This window comes from Rhinolophus hipposideros (genome assembly GCF_964194185.1).
Source record: "Rhinolophus hipposideros genome assembly, chromosome: 11".
NCBI classification, from domain to species: domain Eukaryota; kingdom Metazoa; phylum Chordata; class Mammalia; order Chiroptera; family Rhinolophidae; genus Rhinolophus; species Rhinolophus hipposideros.
This window is the reverse complement of record NC_138057.1, coordinates 63,241,361-63,263,500: the sequence shown is the minus strand read 5'-3', so window position 1 is coordinate 63,263,500 and position 22,140 is coordinate 63,241,361. Positions and strand designations below refer to the sequence as shown.

At 38.5% G+C, this 22,140-nt stretch overlaps 1 protein-coding gene across 1 annotated transcript in view; it reads left to right on the top strand.

Annotated features, from left to right (window-relative positions):
• Positions 1-4,265: 4,265 nt before the first annotated feature.
• SVEP1 (sushi, von Willebrand factor type A, EGF and pentraxin domain containing 1) overlaps positions 4,266-22,140 on the top strand; it is a 153,427-nt gene continuing 135,552 nt past the window's right edge. Inside the window, exon 1 of the mRNA XM_081065226.1 lies at positions 4,266-5,021. Within this exon, the coding sequence (XP_080921352.1) occupies positions 4,491-5,021 (531 nt within the window). The 5' untranslated portion in view covers positions 4,266-4,490. The remainder of the gene's footprint in view (positions 5,022-22,140) is intronic.

Genomic DNA, 22,140 nt, shown 5'->3' with positions numbered 1-22,140 from the left:
TGTGACAGAAAAACTCAATACAAAAGGGGTAGATTGGCAATCCGAGATGAGTGTGGTTATTCTGCTCTGTGAAAGCTGCAGGAACCCAGGCTCTTTCCAGCTTATTTTTCATCCATCACTAGATGTGACCCTCATTCTCATGGGCCAAAATGGCTGCTAGAGTTCTGCCACCATATTCATGTTCCAGGCAAAAAGATGGGAGTAAGGGATGAAAGGGAGAGACTTCAGATAAAGATAGATGCCGTTTAAAGAGGGTTTCTGGAAGCTGCCATGCAAAACCAGCACTTACATATCATTGCCCAGAACCTCGCGCCATGGCCACATCCATCTGCCAGGGGGCTGAAGTATGTAGTCTTTATTTCAGGCACCTTTGTACCTGGCGAAAACTTAAGAGCTTTATTGTTGTTCAAGAAGGAGAGACCAGGTGACTAGGTATCTCTGCTACAGTGAGCATATGACCTAAGTTAGGACTTACCATGGCCCATCCCCTCAACCACAGTCTGGGTTAAGGGATGGGCGTATAACCCTCCCAGCATAAAACATGGAAGAAAACATACAGAAGTTGAATTTATATATTTGTATTATGTACTACTTCTGATGAACCCATACCTGCTCTAGTGGGGTTATTCTTTAAGGTGGTGGTAGTTGTGGGTTTTGTTAATTTTTTTAACTTGAGGTGGTGAGAAAAATCTTTCCTTCTCAGATCATAAGTCTGAAGACAGAAACTAAATCTGAAAAGATTTAGAAAAGCAGAAGCAAGAGAAAAATAGAAGATCTAGGTAGTTTTTGACTTCCTGTTCCAAGCCTTTTTGAATCTAGTCCATCCCTGATCTTTCTAGTTTAGTTATGTGAGCCAAGAAATCCCTTTTTGTTTACACGAGGAGTTTGGTGCCTATTGCTTGCAACCAAATAGTCCTAAAGCAATTGTCTACTACTCTGGGTTTTTGTGGGGAACACATGAGCTAGTACACTTAGTAGTTGCCATGGTGACTGGCACATAAAGTCCTGAAACATTTGCGCTTAATAATGTGTTTGAAATAACACAGTAAATGAACAAACTTTCTCTTTTTTTAAAGTCTCAGCTCAAATAAGGTCTTGCTCAGTCCCCAAGAAGATTTAGATTTTGCTCCCCCTTCTTCATTCTTGCAGTCATTCTACTGCATTGTACGAGGTCTGACAATTAAGTTTACGAACTTGCCGTGTGTGTTTACAGTGGCAGCACTGGACAAACAGCTTGGGAAGGTTTCATAACCTTGGTATATCAGTGTCTCACTGCTGTGTTCATGTCTATGTGTGGCGGTGTCTTGCTGAGTGGAATTCATTATTGTTGTTGCGTGTTTTGTGTGCGGTCGCGAGAATGTCTGAGCTTGAATTAGAGCAATGAACAAACATTCAATTTCTTGTTAAACTTGGCAAGAGTGGAAGTGCAATCAGGGACATGTTAGTTTAAATTTATGGGGATAATGCCATGAAGAAACGGCAGTGTACGAATAGATTAAATGTTTTTCTGTGGGGAGAGAACTCATCACTGATGAAGAGAGGTCAGGGCGGCCAGTAACGAGCACAACTGAGAAAACATTGCAAAAATTCATCGAATTTTGCATCAAAATCATTGGCTGACTGTGAGAAGCATAGCAGACCAAGTAAACATTGATAGAGAAACAGTTAGGAAAATCTTAAGTGAAAAATCTTGGCATGAAAAAGGTGTGTGCAGAAATGGTCCCAAAGGAGTTCACCAATGAAAAAAGCAAAGAAGAGTCAAAGTTTGCCAAGACATTTTGGAGAGGCAAGATGATGTTTTGGGCTGTGTTATCACTGGTGATGAAACATGGGTGTACCAATATGACCCTGAAACAAAGCATCAAAGTGCACAATGGAAGTCAGCCAATTCTCCACGACTAAAAAAGTTTCATCAGTCCAAATCAAGAGTCAAAACAATGTTGCCAACCTTTTTTGATATCAGAGGGATTATTCATTATGAAATTTCTACTAACTGGACAAACAGTTAGCCAAGTTTACTATTTGGAAGTGCTGAAAAGGCTGCATGAAAAAGTTAGATGAAAACGACCTGAACTTTTCACCAACAATTCATGGCTCTCGCATCACAACAATGCACCAGCTCACACGGCACTGTCTGTGAGGGAGTTTTCAGCCAGTAAACAAATAACTATATTGGAACACCCTCCCTTTTCACCTGCTCTGGCCCCCAATGACTTCTTTCTTTACCCAAAGATAAAGGAAATATTGAAAGAAAGACATTTGATGACATTCAGGGCATCAATGGTAATACCACGACAGCTCTATGGCCATTCCAGAAAAAGAGCTCCAAAATTGCTTGGAAGGGTGGACTAGGAGCTGGTGTGGGTGCATAGCTTCCCAAGGGGAGTACTCTGAAGGTGACCGTAGTGATATTCAGCAGTAAGATATGTAGCACTTTTTCTAGGATGAGTTTGCGAACTTCATTGTCAGACCTTGTAATTGTTTGCAAATCTATTAGGTTGGTGCAAAAGTAATAGTGGTTTACAAGGTTAAAAATAATTGCAAGAAATCCAATTACTTTTGCACCAACTTAATATGTTCTCTTCTGATATCCTTTGAACTTCTGGAGGACTGGAACTGAATCTTATTCATCTCTACATCCTCAGTATCTAACATTCTGGCACAGTAGATGGTCAATCAATATTATTATAAAAACGGGGATTTGAAGAGTATTCATGATTCAAGGAGGCAATGATAGCAACCAGCATTTATAGAGTATATGCTCTTTTCTAATCACTATTCTAAGAACTTCATGTATATATAATTTCGTCCTTAATATGCTATTACTATTACTGCATTTTACAAATCAACAAACTGATGTCAAGGTCATACAACTAGTGAATGGCAGAGCCAAGATTTCATCCCAGGCAAACTGACTCCAGACCCTAACACTTCAACCAATACACTGTGATATCTCTCATTGTAGGTATTTCACTAAATATAGATGGACTGAAGTCATCTGATATTGGAGACAGAGGAAACTTTGAGATCATTGAATTCCATCATAAAATAGATGCAAACATTGAAGCCAAGGATTGGAAGTGACAGTTCAGGTGGGTTATATAACTGCAGAGGCATATCGACACAGGACTGCTGACTCATAACTGTAATCTCTTAACTAAGGACCCTGATATCTCTTATGCAAAGTGTGCTTCTTCTTTATACTTGCACCGTCCCCTTTGGGGATCTTGTTTTTGAAAAACCACTCCCAGGTGCCATGAAAGGACTCTGGCTAAAGGGACCCCGACTCATGCTTCAGATTTCAGCACAAACTTCACGTCCTCAGAGAAAGCTTCCCTGGGCTCTCCAAGGTCAAGTCTGTCTACCTAAGATCTCATTCCTACCACTTAGCAAAGTCAGTTATAATTATGTGTGTGTGTGTGTGTGTGTGTGTGTGTTAGTTACATGTATTACATATACAAATATAATTTGTGGAATCTATCTTATTTGTGGAGTATTTGGCTAATGGTCCCCCTCACTCATTACCGCCTAAGTTCTGTGGGGACAAGATCCGTGTCAGTTTTTGGTCCTTCTTATTTTCCCAGTGTGCTCGCACATAACAGGTGCTCACAAATACTTGTTGCGTGAATGAAAGGATGAGCACATGGATGAATAAGTAAATGCATGACAGAAGCACCATGACAAATCATCCCAGTGGGGTACATGCACCCCGCATATGGTGTAATCTGAGGGCACCCTCAAGAGCCTACACACACACACACACCACGGGTCAGAAATCCCCACCACAAAAGTCAAACATCTATTTGGTGAAGGCTTTAGGACACCGAAGGGAGAAAAAATGAGACACAAAAGGTGAGCAAGCAGTTTTCAAAGGATGCTTTCAATTCCCTGGCCGGTCCGTGTGTGTGTGTGTTTTCCTCTACAAAATGTTTCCAATTACTGTGGCACTCCCGGTATCTGGATCCATCGCCAGTGAATTCCTCTGCAGCTCCTGCCAGACATATGGGATCAATCAGGGCTTCGGCGCTGGTGCGCTTGCTGAGGGCATGTTGACAGCCTGACCGACGCGGCGTTCTGGTGTCATGGAATCTCCAAGTGTCTGGCGGGATCCCGGGAGGAGGACGGGAGGGGGAGGAGAGAGATAGAGGCAGAGATAGAGGCCGGAGAGAGCGGAGGGGAGAGGGAGCGACAGAGGAGGGAGAGAGGGAGGGAAGCGGGAGGTTTTTCTTGACTGCCCCCTTTCCTTCAAACATTTTATAGGCGTCAGAGAGAGAAAGGCGCAGAGCGGGGTAGAGAGCGCGCACCGTTCCCTCGCGAGTCCCCGGCTGCCGGAGGGGTCTGGATCGTGTCCCCAGTGTCAGATGAGAAGGCGCTGAGGCTCGCGGCCGCCGTCCCGCGCCGCGCACGCCCGTCCAGGAGCCCGGCTGCCGAGCATCTCCGCGCCGGGGCCGAAGCCTGCGCTCCCGGGCGGCCGCTCCGTCTCCAGCGCAATGTGGCCGCGCCTGGCCTTTTGTTGCTGGGGTCTGGCGCTCGTTTCGGGCTGGGCGACCTTTCAGCAGATGTCCCCGTCGCGCAATTTCAGCTTCCGCCTCTTCCCCGAAGCCGCGCCGGGGGCCCCCGGGCGGCTGCCCGCACCGCCCGCGCCCGGCGAGGACGCGCCCGAGAGCAAAGTGGCGCGGCTGGGCCAGGCGTTCCGGCGGCGCGTGCGGCGGCTGCGGGAGCTCAGCGGGCGCCTGGAGCTCGTCTTCCTGGTGGACGAGTCGTCCAGCGTGGGCCCAGCCAACTTCCTCAGTGAGCTCAAGTTCGTCCGCAAGCTGCTGTCCGACTTCCCCGTGGTGCCCACGGCCACGCGCGTGGCCATCGTGACCTTCTCGTCCAAGAACAACGTGGTGCCGCGCGTCGACTACATCTCCGCCCGCCGCGCGCACCAGCACAAGTGCGCGCTGCTCAGCCGCGAGATCCCGGCCATCACCTACCGCGGCGGCGGCACCTACACCAAGGGCGCCTTCCAGCAAGCCGCGGTAAGGCACTCGCCCCTGCGACCCCGGCCCTCGCCCAGCACCTCCCGGGCCCTTCCACCTATGGCAGCCTGCCCAGCTCCAAGCCCAGGTTCAACCTGGGGCAAGCCACAGCCTCCCCAAGTCAACCGTCCCCATGCACAAAACCAGAGTCATACCCACTTCCCAGGGTTGTGATGGTCCCAGGGGATTATGGGTTTTAAACGCTTACCTAGATGTCAGGCTCCATAAGTGGTCGTCTTTGAGGACCTTCTTAGGAAGTGGTCTTTAAGGTGCTATCCACATGTACACTTGTGAGGACAGACCGTGTCCAGGCGGGAACAGGTGAGTTTCATGAAGTGACTCTAAAGGTGAGACGTGACGTGACCTGAATATTTCCTCAATTCTCTTTTAGGTTATTTTATGCTTTCAATACATATTTCATTGCATGCTCTCCGAGGCCTTTACAAGATTTGTAGCATCTGGAAGAGGAAGTCAGTTCTGTATGATGGGCTTTTACAAAATTTAACTTTTTCTGATTACAAAGAAACACATATTCAGTTGAAGAAAGTTGGAACATATAGAAATGGTTGACACATAATAACACGCCAAGGTTTGTGGAAATAAGAAAACAAAAAAGGAAACAACTATAATCCCATTACCCTTAAGCCGCTGTTTACATGTTGTTGAACATTTGCCCAGTATGCACAGCTGTACATACTTTTAACCAAATTGGTTTCTTCTTGTTTTGTAATCTACATTTTCATTTGTTATATCATGAAATGATCTATATTATTATAATATAGCTGATACAATATAGATATTATGTATCTACATTAGTTTCATACTATTCCATTGAATACATGCACCATAATTTATTTTACCCGTCACCTATTGTTGGACACAGGTGTTTTATCAACTGAGTGATAGTAAACACAAGCATTAGTGGACCCTTTTGATTACTTCTTTAGGAAGAATTTCTGTAAAGTTTCTGAATTAAAGGATAGGAATATTTATAAATTTCTTGGTACACAGTGTCCCTTCTCCCTTGGAGGGTTATATAAATTTGCATTCCACCAGGAGAGTATCACAGTGCTAAGTTTGCCACATGGGCATCACCATGACATGTACTAGTATTTTTAATGTCTTTGTCAATTTGATAGGTGAATAGAGGTAATGTAGCAAATTCAACTTGTTTAGTTTTATTGAGGATGACCATTTCCTAGTGTATTTACTGGTCATTCGTATTTTTCCTTTGATAATTACCTAATCATAATTTTTGCCCATGTTGCAGTTATGGCACATGTATTTTATTTTCCTTAACGATCTGTAAGACATCTTCATGTTATAAGACTGGTAATTTCTTTTTGTAGATGCTGCAAATGTTTTTCCAGTTCACTGCCTTTTACTTTAGCTCATTGCAGTGTTGTTAGGTGGATAATTTAAATTTTGATGTATTCAAATCTATCAAACTTTGCCCTTCAGGACCTGTATTTGCTTATATTCTTAGAATGGTGTTCTCATTGCCCAAATTGGAGAAATAGTTTTCCATTTAACTGTTTAATCTACCTGGAACTTAGTGTATGGTATGACAAAAATGTCTAAAATTATTTTTTAATAAATAGTTAACCAGTTGTCTCATCATCATTTGCTTAATAGCCGTTTGTCCTTTCCCAGTTTGATTGTCACTTTTACCATACACCAAATTCTTGTGAGTATTTGATTTCCTCTTGGCTTTCTGTTAATTTTTTATTATCCTGGATAATAGGATATTCCATCCTATTATCTATTTACTATTTTTAAGCTTTGCAAATATGACTGAATTATTATAACTTTAGAATATATTCAAATATGTGGTAGTGCAAATTCTCTCTTCCTTATCTATTTTTTAAAAAAATAAACTCATGTATTTATTACTTAATATCAATTTTTAATTCATTTTCACATATTCCAAATGAAACCAGCCAGGATTGGAGTTTCAGTATAGAAAACTTTCAATTAAGTTTGGGATTATTTACTTTTTATACTAATAGTCCTTCCAACTATAATAAAAAATATGGTATGTCCCTTTATAACTAGCCATTTTTATATCATTCAGTAAAGTTATAGATTTCTAGTAATTAAGTCCTGTATATATTTTCCAAATTTAGACCTAGATTTATTCTATTCAGTATTGCTATTATGAATGGCTTCTTTTTCAAATTAAATTTTAAACAATTACTTTTGATATATAGAAATGTTAATTTTAAAAAATTATTTATTTATTTATTTACTATGTCTTCTGTATCTAGATTCTTGTGAAGTCTCTGATTCACATTTTTCTTTTCAAATACAACTTATTTTACTAATACTAAATGTTTACTGTAGAAAATAAAATCAGAAAAATTTCCTGTAAATACATTGCACTCTTTTGCTACATACCCTTCTTGACTTTTTACAGTTGTCTAGGTAATAGGTATGTTTTTATACACTTACCTATATCATGCATAAATAATGTTTTCCCAATAAAGGATTGTGTTGCACAATCTCTTTTGTAATTTGACTTTCTATTCCACCATATTTTCAGTTTTCTTTCCATCATAAGAAATCACTTCTACTTTATCATTTTTTTCCATTGTCACACAGTGTTGTACTATAGAGTGTACCTTTATTTTTATCATGTAATTACTTATTATTACATATTTAGGCTGTTACCCCCCCCAAAAAAAAACCACAAAAAAAAACAAATAAAAACAAACAAACAAAAAAACACTGTGTGACTAAACCTTTGCCCGTATCTCTAATGATTTCCTTAATGCAAATTTCTGAAGTGGTAGGTATTATTGCATCATTTTAAATGGCATTTCCTTATTAGTGAGGCTGAAAACTTTCTTCATATTTTATTGATCATATATAGCTCTTCTTTTTTGAACATTTAAATATTTTGGGATTATTTTTCATTTTTAATTTGAGGGTGGTTCTTTTTCTGGTTGATTTCCAAATGCTCTTTAAATCTTGATGCTAATCGTCCATTGCTCAGTATGAGGCAAATTTTTTTCTCGGTGTTTCACTTGCCTTTTAATTTTGTTTATGGTGATAGCAGCTATCATTTTATCAATCTAGTGAGTCTAATTTTCTTTTCATTTATGCTTTTTTGGTTTCTCTTGATGTTTGAGAGGCTTTTGTCTTAAGAGATGAAATAATGCCTGAAAGATGCTCTCTGTTTATTGAGGTGGTTAGACCAGGCTCAGTTCTCTGTTGGTTTCCACTCCAAGTACTCATAAGGTCCCAATGGCTGGCCTTCGTCCTGATGTCACTGCCCACTCCATCAGAGAAGAACCTCACTGCATCAGGGGAAAACTTGCCATATATTAGCTCCTCTGTTTGGCTTGGCCAGGTTTGTGGGGCCTGTGAGTACTGTTGATCTAAAACATTTAAATGGGTAATGAGTCGAGTACATACTGCTTGCCTCAAAACCTACTCTGTCTTCAGCTTTCTCCTTCCAAATACTACATCCTGTCTTGGAAAGTGGAATTGCCAACAAGGTTCCCAGTGCCTTTCTTCAGTCTGGATCCATTTGTAATCTAACAAGCAGAGACTTCACAAAAGTTTGTGTTAACTGAACTTCCCCTTGACCTTATTTTTCTTTCTCTTTTTGGTTGGGTTTTGAGAAGATGCAGGAGAAGGTCAGCTGGATTCAATCCCTGTCTAACCTGGAAGCCTACATGTCTTTATTGTAACTATTCCAGGTCTCTGATGTGTATTCTTAGGAATAATTAAAATATGATATTTGGAGAAAATTCATAGAAGATGACCAGTGTTTAGAAATGACACTCGTAGAGGTCTGAATATGGATTTTTCTAGAGAGATCAGGCAAGCGTGTTTCGTCACAGGATTAGCTTAAAAATGGTAAGCTGTATAGTTTGGGTTTCGATCTGAAACCTATACATTTCATCATGGAAATAAGGCAATTCATCAGATTCTCATGTGTGTGCAGAATGGTAATATTGGAACCAATTGTGATCCGGCCTTTATGTGAAATTGAAAATCAGAGGGACTTTTTTGAGATTATTAATTACTTTCCTCAGAAAAAAATCATTTTTCACATCTTTTCCATTTGAAACTGAATGCCTACTTAACTATACACAGACATAAACACAGGCAGACAAATACACAAACACAAACATATACATAAATACATGCTTACAAGTATAGTTACTGCTCAATTTCAAGATGTAGAATTTCCTTTACCAGTGTGAAATTTGCTGTTATCTTCCAACACATATGATAGACTAAAGAAAAACAGATAACAGTGTTGCTTCAATTTTTATTTGGTGTCAGAATTATACAACTTGATGGGGAGTATATGTGTGGACACTATTATCATCATACTCTATTTGAATGGAGAAACTGCATTGTAGACCTTTTTTGTCACCACCCCGAGCAGTCATCAAGAACTGCAAAAACTAAAGCGGTAAAATCTGTAGTTAGCACACATTTTTCCAGAGACACAATCAATAGGATGGGAGAAAGATTTCGCACCTGGAACTTAACGACATGAAAACGTTTTACAAAATTAACAGAAAGCTCTTCAGTTTTTCCTTTCCAGGGAATGAGTGTTTTGTAACAACCTTTCATCTTGGTTTTTCTCCCACTATGTATTTATAAATTGTCTTTTCTAAACATTTTTGATTGGCCCCTATGAATGCAAGACTCCCCATCTCCTAAGTCTTTCAGGTCAAAACAAAATCAGAGCTCCTCCCTCCCACTTCACCTTGGCTAAATATCTATTAAACTACATAGCATGAAGCTTCCCTTGAAAAAAAAAATTCTGCTTTCTTCATTGTTCCAGAAATGTGATCCTCTGGTAGGGAACATGCTTTCTCACCAAAAACCTGAGCTATAGATGGTTAGAAGACAGGGAATAGATAGGCCAAAGCTCTGCCTAGCTTCAAGGAAAGAGCATTATTTTATATGTCCACAGTGGTCCTTGGAGAGGAATCTGCTCTCACAGCCTCATGGGGGAAAAAAGCATCTGCTTTTAAGTTTTTTTTGTGTTGTTGTTGTTTGTTTTTTGTTTTGTTGTTTTTTAAATAAAACCTGAAGATGAGTGAGATGCCACTAGATTAAAACTCTGATGAATAAAATTGGGGCCACTTTGTTTTCGTACAGTAAACCAATAATAGCCTTAGCAGCAGCCTTTCTGATAGTCCAAATGCTGAAGAAATAAGGAAAGGTTGGGTTCTACTTTCTTATAGGAAAGTATGGGGAGAGTCATACAATCTGCAGTGGATTCAACTGTTCCAAACTGAGAGCATCATTTAGATGTCAAGAATTGCTCACTTGCAGAAGCTAAATTCTTTGTTGATGCTGAGTATACATATATATATATATATATATATATATATATATATATATATATATATAATTTTTTTACAATATTTTTAAAAATATAGCGCTAACAAAAGATATATTTGTACATGTACCTCTGGAAACATTCTCTGTTTTGGGCTTCTTAAACTTTTAAACAATGCTCTTATTGCCTTGGTCTTATATAGGAACTTCTTTTGTAAACCCATCAGAAGCGGGAATAAATGAATGAATGAATGAATGAATCCTCAGTGCATACAATTGATCCAGACTTCATTTCCCAGGCAGAACGGCACTAAAATTTATCATTTGAAGAGAGAGAGAGAGAGAGAGAGAGAATAATTCTCAACTATTGAATTCAAATTTCTTCTTAGTCTATCATTTGCATGTATTTTATTAGTTTTGTTATTCTCAGCATACAGGACACTGTCATAATTTTAAGACTGTAACCTACTGCTACTGTTAAAGACACTTATCATAATTAGGTGCCAATATTATATTACGTTTGAGTGAAATGCAAATGAGAATACTTAGTCAGAGACTGTGAAGGTTAGACAGAGAGAGGGCAGACTGACCTCTCCTGCTTCACTTCTGTGGTCAGAGGATAGGAAAGTCACCCCCTGTGTCCTCGTGATGCACATGTACTCAGAGAGTGTTTCTCTTAACAGTGGCCATGAAGTAGAATTGTTTAATATATTTATTCTTGACCCGATGTACCTTTAATTGGTGAAGCGATTTGTAGTTTACAAAGTGCTTTATATATTACGATTTTACAGAATCAGTTTTCCAGAAAAAGGCATCAATACTAGGAGAGGTTAGGTAACTAAATGCTAATCACAGAGCTAAGGAAATGCTAGAGATGGAGTCAGTGCAGTCCTTCTGACTTGTCATCTGCTCTGTCTCCTCCCCCTCACCCCATTCTCCACTCCCACCCAATATTTACTATGGTACTTCCATGTGTTGAGTTGGATCAAAAGCCAGGGAGAAGTAGGGGGTTCCATTTCCAGAGCTGCAAAAGTGTTACATAAGATGTAAAGGCAAATGGTCTAACTCAGAGGACAAAAACCAAGGCTATAGGGCCATTTTCTTCCAGTGGGTACATTTCAATTGGCCCTCAACGTATGTATGTATAATAATCATATATCTGTGTGTGTTTATGTGTTTTAAAATATGTATATATAGTCAATATATTTTTAAATTTTGGTAGACATTGTTACATCAGGAGATAACATTTTTTTTTTTTTTTAAATCTGAGCTTTTGGCTTACTCGACAAATTGGAATATGTAGCAATTCTGGGTGTGATTTCTCTCAATTCATCAGAGTCCCTACCTGGCACTTGGAACTTTATTATGTGGTCCTTGATAGCTATTTTGTGGTCTAGAGTGGACCAATCATTGGCAGATGCTGAGATGGTGTAATTCCTTGTAGTTTGTCTTCTGAGCTTCCTTTTTAACCCAGTGAACTAGCATGGATTAGGTGTAGTTGGATGTAATAGAAAAACCTAAAGTACCACTAACTTAAACACAGTAAACATTTGTTTCTCTCTCAAGTTAAGTCTTGAGTAGAACATGAGAAAATTCAGAGCAAATATGGCAGCTCTGTGATGTTTTCGGGGACCCAGATTCCTTCCTTTCATCTCTTTGCTATCTCATGTTCAGGTCACCTCATGGTCTCAGGTAGTTGGAGCTCCTACCATTAGGCCTTATTGCAGATGCCAGGAAGGAGGAAAGGGCAAAGACAATCACATCTCCCTTGAAGGAGACTCTCTGGCAATCACACAGTACTTCCACATAAGTCTCATTGGGAAAAACTTGGTCTCATGTCCACCCTTAGTTTTATGAAACTTTATTGCTAAAGAGAAAGGAGAGGATGGATGCTGAAGAAGTGACAAGTGGCCTTGCCCACACCAGTGTCAGGTAGAGTGTGTGTCTAACCAAGGGAATGTCTAGAAATACCACTGCATTGAATCTTCCTTAAAGGGCGTTGTCCCGGCCTAGCTAAGGTGGAAGAATCAGGCCTTATCTAACTAAAAACTACCTTAATCCTTTTGGTAGATTATACTTTTTTAGTAAAAACTATCTAATATCAGAGTTCCAGAGCAATCCATTTAAACTTGGCAACAGAAACTTCCTATGTTTCCCAGAAGCCAGAAGCTTCTAAATAACATGGCATTCCCTCCCAAATAAAAGATTATACTGAGAGTGATGGGAAAAAATGCATACTATAAAATAAAATCAATATTTTATTGTTAATTTTGTAAATCCAAATGCGCATTTCTCAGGAAAACCCAGTTCTTCTTTGACTTTTCTAGAGTAGACTGTCAGGTTAAGAGACCTCTGCATAAAAAGGAATTTCCTGTTATCTATTGTCTCTGCCTTTCCCATAGATTTTAAAGACTGTTCTCCGAATCTTCCCAGGCCATCTGAAAAAATGGATTTCTGGCACAGAATCTGCTTATATACAGTAACCCACTCTGGTTTAGAGGCCAATTGTGGATAGGAAAACTCCATGAGAGCTGCTGTTGTAGTGTGTGAATGTTATTACAGTGCATCCCTTGAAATGAATGATAGTGGGGAGAAAATGAAACTGCAATACACTAGTAGGTGCATTTTCTTATCAATCTTTATGAAAATGCTTTTAAAGAATTTGTCTTCTGTGCCATTTGTCTTTCTCATGAGGTCATTCACGCAGTTGATGTTTTATATGCATAGAGTTAAGCGATAGAGATTTTTCAAATTCAGAGCACATATTTCTTTCATAACTGCAATACATGTAGAAGCTATGAACTTAAGGATAGATTATAATTACTATGTATTGTTGAATTAGTGTTAGCTACCTTGTGTCATGTGATAAATGTGTTCAAAATTAAGGAAACATAATGTCCTGTAAGATGAACAGAAAGGTTTTGAAGTTTTTAGCAGAACTCGTTAAATGATTGAGTCATTTACGAAGTAAAGTTAATTTACTTAGCAAATTTACTGAGTCATTTACTAAGTAAAGTCCAAGTTGGGTATTTTGCAAGTTGCAAGTTATTGCTAGAGTATATAAAATATATTTTGAGTTATATGAATTTGAGGCACTGTTTCCTTAATTCCTGCTGAAACGCTCGTAATAGCACTCATTGTGAATGTCTCGCCTGCTGCAGCTGGTCCTAAGATGTACTGGTTGTTAATACAAAATAGAGTTGTTGTTTTTCATGTCAAAGATATTGGTCATGGAGAGTGTGGCTTAGATCACACAGCTTCCTCATACTGAATCTTTAGATTAGATTGACTTGCCCCCAGGGAGAGGTTGGGCACATAGGTGCCTACCTCTGTAAAACTTAGACGGGCTCTTTCCAGGCAGTCAAAGGCCAAAGAGAATAGGGGCTCTTTCCAGGCAGTCAAAGGCCAAAGAGAATAGGGACAAAGAAGGGCCGAGGAAGCCCTCCTTTGCAGGGAAGAGTGAGAAAGGGAGGTATAGGGGGGCCAGAGTGTAGCTCTGATGGCTGACACTCCCACCTAGAAACGAGAGGCAGCAACCACAAGTTCCAACGTTAATAAAATAAAAACATATCCATACTGAAATAGATTGTAGTCAGTAAAATCATATTTCAAGACTATTTCATGAGATAGTACATTTTCCAAATATTGGAGTAAGTGAGCTGAAACTGTATTTATCATTAGTATATAAAACTGTATCTATAAGAGGCCAATTTCATAAAATATATGCACTCAAAACAATAACTGCGAAGGAAATTTCAAAATACTAATAATAGTAATCTACAGGTAGTATATTTACCTATTTAAATATACCAATCTCTTCTGCATTTGAAAAATTAATTATAATGAATATGTATCACCAAGAAGTGAAATACCACTGTCTACCTGGGCGCAGGTGATTGAAGACATATCTTTGGGACATCTGGAGGCGTGGCCTGAAGTGATCGGTCCCAAGTGTAACACTCCTTTTGTATCTCAGGTTTTGTCTTAAGTATTCGTGAGAACTTTTGCATTCTATTCCACAATACAGCTCTGTTTAAGGAATAAAACAATGCTTCAGTTTATTATCAGGAAATTGAAATGAAACAATTTCAGTCATTTTTTTTTTCTGTCGAAGGCCCAGTGCTGTAGCATTGACTCCACCAGTAATTGGAAAACTGTGCTGGGTTGAAAGCACTGATTCTACAGACCATGTTCCTGACCTCCACTCTCCCTCTCCTCTCTCCTAGTGTCACACTGGATCTTGAGAATCCGGACTCACATTAAAAGCTTCACACAGATAGATAGTGATTATTTCACTGCTTGATGAGCAACATGTAGGAATTCACTGAGGGAGAGGAGCCCAGACAGCTGGCCAAGAGGTGACACAGAGCAGGGTGCTGAGGTTGTGGATGGTGGAAATAACCGACTCCATCACCTTGCTGAGAGGTGGCCCCTCCTTTGGCTGTCACACACGGAGAAGGATGCTGACCCACTGCTTTGTCAGTCTCTGACACTCACTGGTAATACTCCTCATAAGAACACTATAGGGAAAGAAAGATGTTCTTTAACCAATGGTATCACACGTAAATGAAAAAATTGCCTCAAAGGACCCATTTTCTACAATTAATTCTCCTTTTCTAACGTTCAAGCTTTATTTAGTGTGATTTTTGTCCTAAGCACTGAAAAAGAGTCTATTTGTCTGATGTTGATGGAGAAGGTTCAGGCACATTCAGATGTGTTGTGTGATGGTGTATTTTGATATCAAGCATCTCTTTAAACATGGCTCACTCATTTTGACATATACCAGTTGAATCGTAGCTGCAATTAAGACCTCATCATTTTAATCCTATTTTCTAGGCTTTATTTCTAGGCTTTATGATTTTCGAGGCCTTTCCAGATGCATCTAAGATTGACTTTGAAAGAAATTAAGCAATTTTTATTTGTTTGTGTTTTTCACAGTACTGTTTCTAGCCAAGATTTCTCTTTTTCTAGTCATAATTTCCTTCAAAATATGCATGCTTGAGTTTTAATCGTTTTTCCAGAAGTGATAATTTTGGGCAGTTACTGTTGGAATTTCCTAGCAATAAAGATACCAAAGTTTAGGCTCTTTGTATCTAATAGTAGTAAAATCTGCATTTTAAATACTCATCTGCAACAGGATGTTATGTGGAAGTTTGTTGTCCCAGATTTGGCACCAGGACCCATGGCTTAAGCTAAGAAGCAGTAAGTAGTCCACATTTTAAAAAGAGCCACCAACAATTGAGATTGTACATGCCCTCTGAGGTGGTGGATACTATGCTGAATAGGCTCTCCGAAATTAATCCCCATGTTCCCCGGCTGGTACCCTGTTCTAGTTTATAACACCAGTCATCTGGCAAGCAAGAGAAAAATAGAGACAGAGAAACAGAGCAGACATTGGGACCTCTGGGAAGAGCAGTGTTGACACTGAAAGGCATATCCCTCCCAAACCTCGTGGAGCGCTTCCCTCTTCCAGCAGCTAAGGGAAAGGCCCACCAGCTTTCTCTGTACTGGTTTGAAATTGTATTTGGGTGGAAGCCTTGATTTCCTCTTGTGCCTGTTTCGTGGAGACAAAGCCAGCCAGAGACACGGCCAGTGTGTCTCAAGTTGATTTCTGCCCGAAGCAGAACCTGAGGTGAGGATTCAAGTGCAAGTAGCTTATTTTGGAGGAGATACTAGTAAACATCGAGAGGAGAGTGGGGAAGTGAGACCACCAACAGCAGAAAAGGCAGCAGGTGCTTAATCTCACTGGGGAACACTGGGAGCCACTGAAGAATTCAACCCTTAGAGTTATCACAACTGAGAGGGGTTGGTGGCTATTTATAGACCAACTCCCATCAGTCACTGTTGAGAGTTGCTCCCTGGAGGGTAGTCTCTGTCACTCTCACTTCCTCAGCAGAGTAGTCTCCAGGCTAAAGAACGCCCTCAGACAGAGACACGGATGCTGGGATCTGGGGGCATCGGCAGTGTCTGCTGTTACAGGTAGAAAGGGGGCTTCAGAGGAGCAGGCTGCAATAGCAAAGTGAGGATGTGTGACTTTTCCATCGGTGAAGGAGAGCCATGGGAAATAGCTGGAGCTGAGCCCCTTGATTGTCCACTAGTAAGAAGCAAGGCAGCTCCAGTAGTAAGAAGTGGTGAGTGTATTGTTGGAAGTGGACACTGAGAACGACGGTGAGTTCTCCAAGGAACACACACACACACACACACACACACACACACACACACACCAGCATGTGTAGTCTACAAACACAGAAAGCACCAGGGACTGTTTCTTTCCTTCCTATCACTTTTTGCTCTTTTGAAATTTCCTTTTTCTTCAGTTGCTTCAAGGCATAAGACCTAATATCAGAAAATATTGGGCAGAGGTGGCTAAAGTCCCAGCAGGATAGTTCTTTTCAGAAATTTTGCCCAGGCAGTCAGGGCCCATGTCTAAATTCTTAACCATCATGTAATATATTGTGTGTGTGCTATGTTATCAGACGATCTAGTAAATGCAAGACCCACTGATACATACTCACCAATGAAGTTTATGGAAAAGACATGAGTCAGAGGGGCAACCGTGAGGCGGACTTTGGTTTGTGATGGATCACGCAGAAGGCCAAGTGAGACACAGGACTGAGACATTTGGGGACTGTCGTTTGAATGAACACACTCTATAAAGTGCCTGATAACCCCAAGTGATCTCCCTTATCCCTCACCCCCTTATCCCCAGTTACCTCTCAGATGGGGAATTACCTCTCAGATGCCATTTTATACACTGTAATCACATTGGCTAGCATCTCCCACTTCATGTACCTTAAGAGATGTATTTACCAGTCATTGCAGAGACCAATCCACTGAAGCAGTGGGAGATCATGTCTGCTACTTGCCACCCATCTGCCTCTGTCCTCTTCATTTATCGAGTTTTCTGAATTTCCAGATTCCTCTAATCCAAGGTCAGTACACAACCTGGCACTCTTTATCAAAATAAAAATGCGACTCAAGCAAAATCCATTTTCCTAATCCTAGTACATCTAGTCCCTCTCTCAAAATACCATACAGTGTAAACTTAGGTTTATAAATTTATATGCCAAACTTAGGTTTATAAATTTATATGCCAAACCTCCGTGCAAAACTTGGTCTTCCAGCTAAATTTAATTTATTCTAATCGGGGATACTCAGTGTTCCCTTGCATCATAGTTTTCCTCTTTTTTTTTTTCATATGCTATCCCATTTCACAAATGAAAAAAAAATCTTTATGACTATTTCAGTAGTTTCTTTGGGTAAAGAAAGCTCGCTTTAGCATTCAGCTCTGTGATCATCAGTACTTGGAAAAATCTGTCTTCAAGTACTTCAGGTAATAACTAGATTCATTTATATATCCAAGGCCTATTTAAGAAACACTGTCACTAAATGCAAGTGTGTAATTAAATTTTAAGAATTGGTTAATCTGCCAGAGACTATATTATAGTCAAAGTAGTTTTAAAAGTCAACACTTTTGAATAATGACATATGTTAATGTTATTAAAGTCCTTGATAATTTAAGTATATACATACAAATATTCTAATGTATGCGAATTCAACCATAAATCATTTGGGGTTTAATTTCAATTTTTTCAAAAGATATGCAGAATTATCTGCTCTATAATGGTAATTGATGTGGTCATTCATAAAAACTAAATTACCAAACCAAACAAAAAAAGACAGGCTTTCAAATGTCATTTATTTGGAATAGTAATAGATATCACACTTAAATGTGTTTTTGATAAATATAGGATAACTATAACAAATAAAATATTCAATAAGATCATGAACTTAAAATCTCTCAACTCTCACCTCTTTGACTCCCCCACGTGTTAATACATTTGATTTGAAATGTATTTGGCTTTTTGAAGAGTTTAGGAGTTGGGTTCTTGGTGAAGCTCAAATATTTGCAATTTAAGGATTAGAGTCTCTGTGTCTTTCACATATTCTAAACTCCTGCTAAACTTTTCCTTTATAGTTACCCTTAAATACCTGGAAAAAAACACATTTCTTTCCTGATAATTTTGAATCATAAATCACATTTTTCTACTTTCTCAGTATTATTTTTATACTTCAGTTCTCCCAATCTGTATACCATATCTCCTGGCAATTTGGTGCTTTTTTAGGATAATTTGACCCGATAAATTTCTAAAACAATTGTTTCTACTAGATAAGTCTAGTCATAGCATTACATTTTTTCTTTTCTTTATAACTCATGTTTCCTGTAGTCCATGTCAATCAACAATCATTTTCACAAAGAACCACACCCATTCTCCTCCATATTAGTTGTCCACCCATGAGGGTTGTCCTTTTCTATTTGGATTGAGGTGGCAATTCAGAAGTTAAAATGGATCATTTATATTCTTTCTCCCGGGAATCTGGACTAGGGTACAAAGAGCTCTGACAGGGTAGTTTTGTTGTTGTTGTTGCCAGAAGTTAGAGCATATAGAGTTACGACTGTGCACAAAGGACCAGAGAAATCCCATCAATGCAAGGAGGAGTGAATGAAGATGTTCAGAGAGAAGCTGAGACAAAGCACAGGGTGGCCCCGAGGAAATCGATGGAAAGTTGGATGGAGTAGGCACTGTGTGTGGTTCCTGTGGCTTGGTTGTTCCTATTCCAATCCCTCTTGAGTCCCAGTTCTTCTCCCTGCTCTTCAGTTTAGAGAGAGAGTCCTGTGTGCTTCCAAAAAATCCCACACTTCGGTTAAGCTAATTAAGTGCATATCCAATCCTTACTGACAACCAAGTGTTGTTAAGACATCTTTATAAGTTTTTATCTTGAAACTGTGCAAATACCTTTCATTCAAGGATAACCCTTAAAACTTTTTACTAACTTCCATCTGCAAGTGTTTCTCCAGAAATAATTTTTGCTTCTTTTCCTTATTATGGAAATCATATCTCTATTAATTGTTTTAGATAAAACAGGAAACTGTAATAATTACAGTTTTAGTCACTCACATTTTTGTATATGTGAAAGCATATATAATTATCATATGTAAATATGTAGTAAAAGCACTTTCTATACTTTTCATTTTTAAAGCTGCACAATGAAATTTTCCCATACAATAAAATTCTAAAATTACCTTTCAAATATAGTCTATCATGTCGCTATACCACAATTGAATTTTTAAATCTCCTATTATGGGTCAGTTATTACTGAAAGACTTTCCAGCTAAAACAGTTATTCTTGTGCATAATGCATTCTGAACACCTCTTAATATTTTCTTTCTTTTTGATTCTCCTTCATGTGAAATATGAGTAATACTTCATTACACTTATTTCTGTTTCTTGCCTCATTGTGTTGGTTAGACTTCCCACATAGAAGTGATGGAGTTGTCTTGACTTGTTCCTGAATTTAGTGAGAATGCTTCAAACATGATTTTGCCCATTGGTTTACGGTAGCTCTCTTTGTCATATTAAGTATCTCTCTATTCTTTGCCTAAGTCATCTGTAAAATCACAAACTGGTGTCCAAATATCATTCAAGACTATCTTACTTTCTCCTTTGACCTCTTGATGTGAGGCATATGAATAAATTCTCATCTTTGACTTTATGAGATAACTGCCACTTAGCAATATTATATAGGCATTGCACATGTAAACTGAAATCATTTTATAAATTTATTCATAACAACATTAATAATAGTGTTGAATTTGATTTTATTACCTTGTAGTAAGTTAGCAATTTGTTTGAGAATGGTATGTCAGTCTTCTAATTTTCATTTGGATTCTGTTGACGTGACTTTTTGCTATTCAGATTTTCTTTATTCCTTGTGTGTTTATTGGATGGGTGATGGAATTTGACATTATTATTAGATATTTGGTCTTTTCTATGTTTGTTCTATTTTTTTTTAAGTCTGGATTAAGTCTGCTACTCATCAACTCCGGAGCACACCATTTCAAAATTTGATGTACGTCCCTATGGGTTCATTTCAAAATGATTTGTGTCCATGTTTAATAACTAAAGCATGTATGTGGGTGGAAAAACAGTGTGACCATAAATCTGAGATTAACTTCTTCTTTGACCTTCTGGTTCTTCTGTGATTTGGCTAGACGGTATTAGCCTAAGTGTTACGTGAGCCAACATTTTTTTGTCATTCTAGAATTTTAGTCGATGAAGTCTGAGTAAATACTTAAAACAAGTGAGACATACTGCATATGACTGATTTGACATTACAATATAAATAAGAAAGCTTAGTTATGGCAGAATACTCTTCCCAGTTATACATTTGTCATTGTTAATGGTTCTGTTGTATCATTAGATAGTATAATGAAAATTCCCTAGCATGGTACTGGTACATAATAAAGGCTCAATATTGATATGGTGAAATAAGTTTAAATATAATCCTTATAAGAGTTTTTATTTCACAATCACAGGACAGGATTCACTGTAACAATGTTTGGCTTAGAATTTATTAGTTTATTCTGCGTTGGATTTATAGCTAGTGAAAATTAAGGCATTTATTTGTTTATTCTTTCAGCCACGTATTTCATAGTTACTTTTTGATCATTGATAGATCAAATCTTTGCAATAGATCAATCCTTGCAATAGGGTATCTTGCAATCTGTCTTGGGATATAGCCAGGTATATAAGCACTAACTGTAATTATGATGGAGTTAGTGTAATAGAATGTAGTGGAAGGGGCACCGAGGTGGATTTAATATTTTCTGCACAGCAGAAGAATTCAGAAAAGCTTCAAAGAGGAAGTGAACTTTGATCTGGATTTTGAAGAACTGGCAAAAGGTAGAGGTAGACATATAGGGAGATAAGAAAGAATTGTTAAAATTTTTCAGCAGAGCAAACATCGGGAAAGCATGGTATGTTCCGAAATTTCCAAACAGACTGGTGTGACCAGGATGAGAATGCCATGTAAGAGGTAAGTTGGGGAAGTAGGCAGTAGATTGGAGTATGGAAAGGGATGTGGGTGGAAGAAGTATTTAGGACTGGACAGTAAAAAGGCATGTAGAGAAATTTCAACTATTTTGTAGACAGAGGGAAAATCTTAGAAATGTGAAAACATGATTGTATCAGTATTTCAGAAAGGTAACTTTGATGGCAGGTCACACAATGGATCTGAAAGAAGAGCAGCTTCAGCTGGAGATGTTTCTTCACATATTTTACAACTTAAAACTTTTCTTAGTCTTGGTCATTTAAGATGTGAAAAAATAGTATTACTATTATTTAACTTATATTAATGAAGTTATTAGTGGTTATTCGTGAAGTTAAATGTGTTTCACATTTTCTGACAAAAATAGAATTATTTTTTTTGGTCTTAATTTTGTTAGGTTAAAACACTCCCTAGATCTCTGTTATTTTTCTCTTAGAGATGTGTAAACGTTCTTTACATTTTAAGGACCTTAATATTTCATTTGATAGGCATGATGTGTATATTTTCCAGTTTGTTCCTTGCTTTCTAGTTTTGATTTTTTTGAGAAGGAGCAAAAACTTTAAGAAGTGCAATACTTCTTATGGTTTTGTATCTTATTACCTTGGCGAGCAATTTCAAAAGGATTTTAAAATTCTAAGTGAAACTACTTAGAATGACTAATTTGCTCCTACACTACACAGAATATTAGGAAATATTATGATTTTTCACAATTGAGCATGATTTACACTATTGCTTTGAGATAGCTAATCTATCACATTAACGAGGTATCTTTTTATTCCTAATTTTATTCGTTAAAAATTAATTTTATTGAATTCCTTTTTAGCATTTGGGATTCTTTTCTTTTATTTGAGATAATTACTGTATTGTATGACAGCAAAAGACTTACTAATTTTAATCTATTTTTGCATCGAAGAATAAA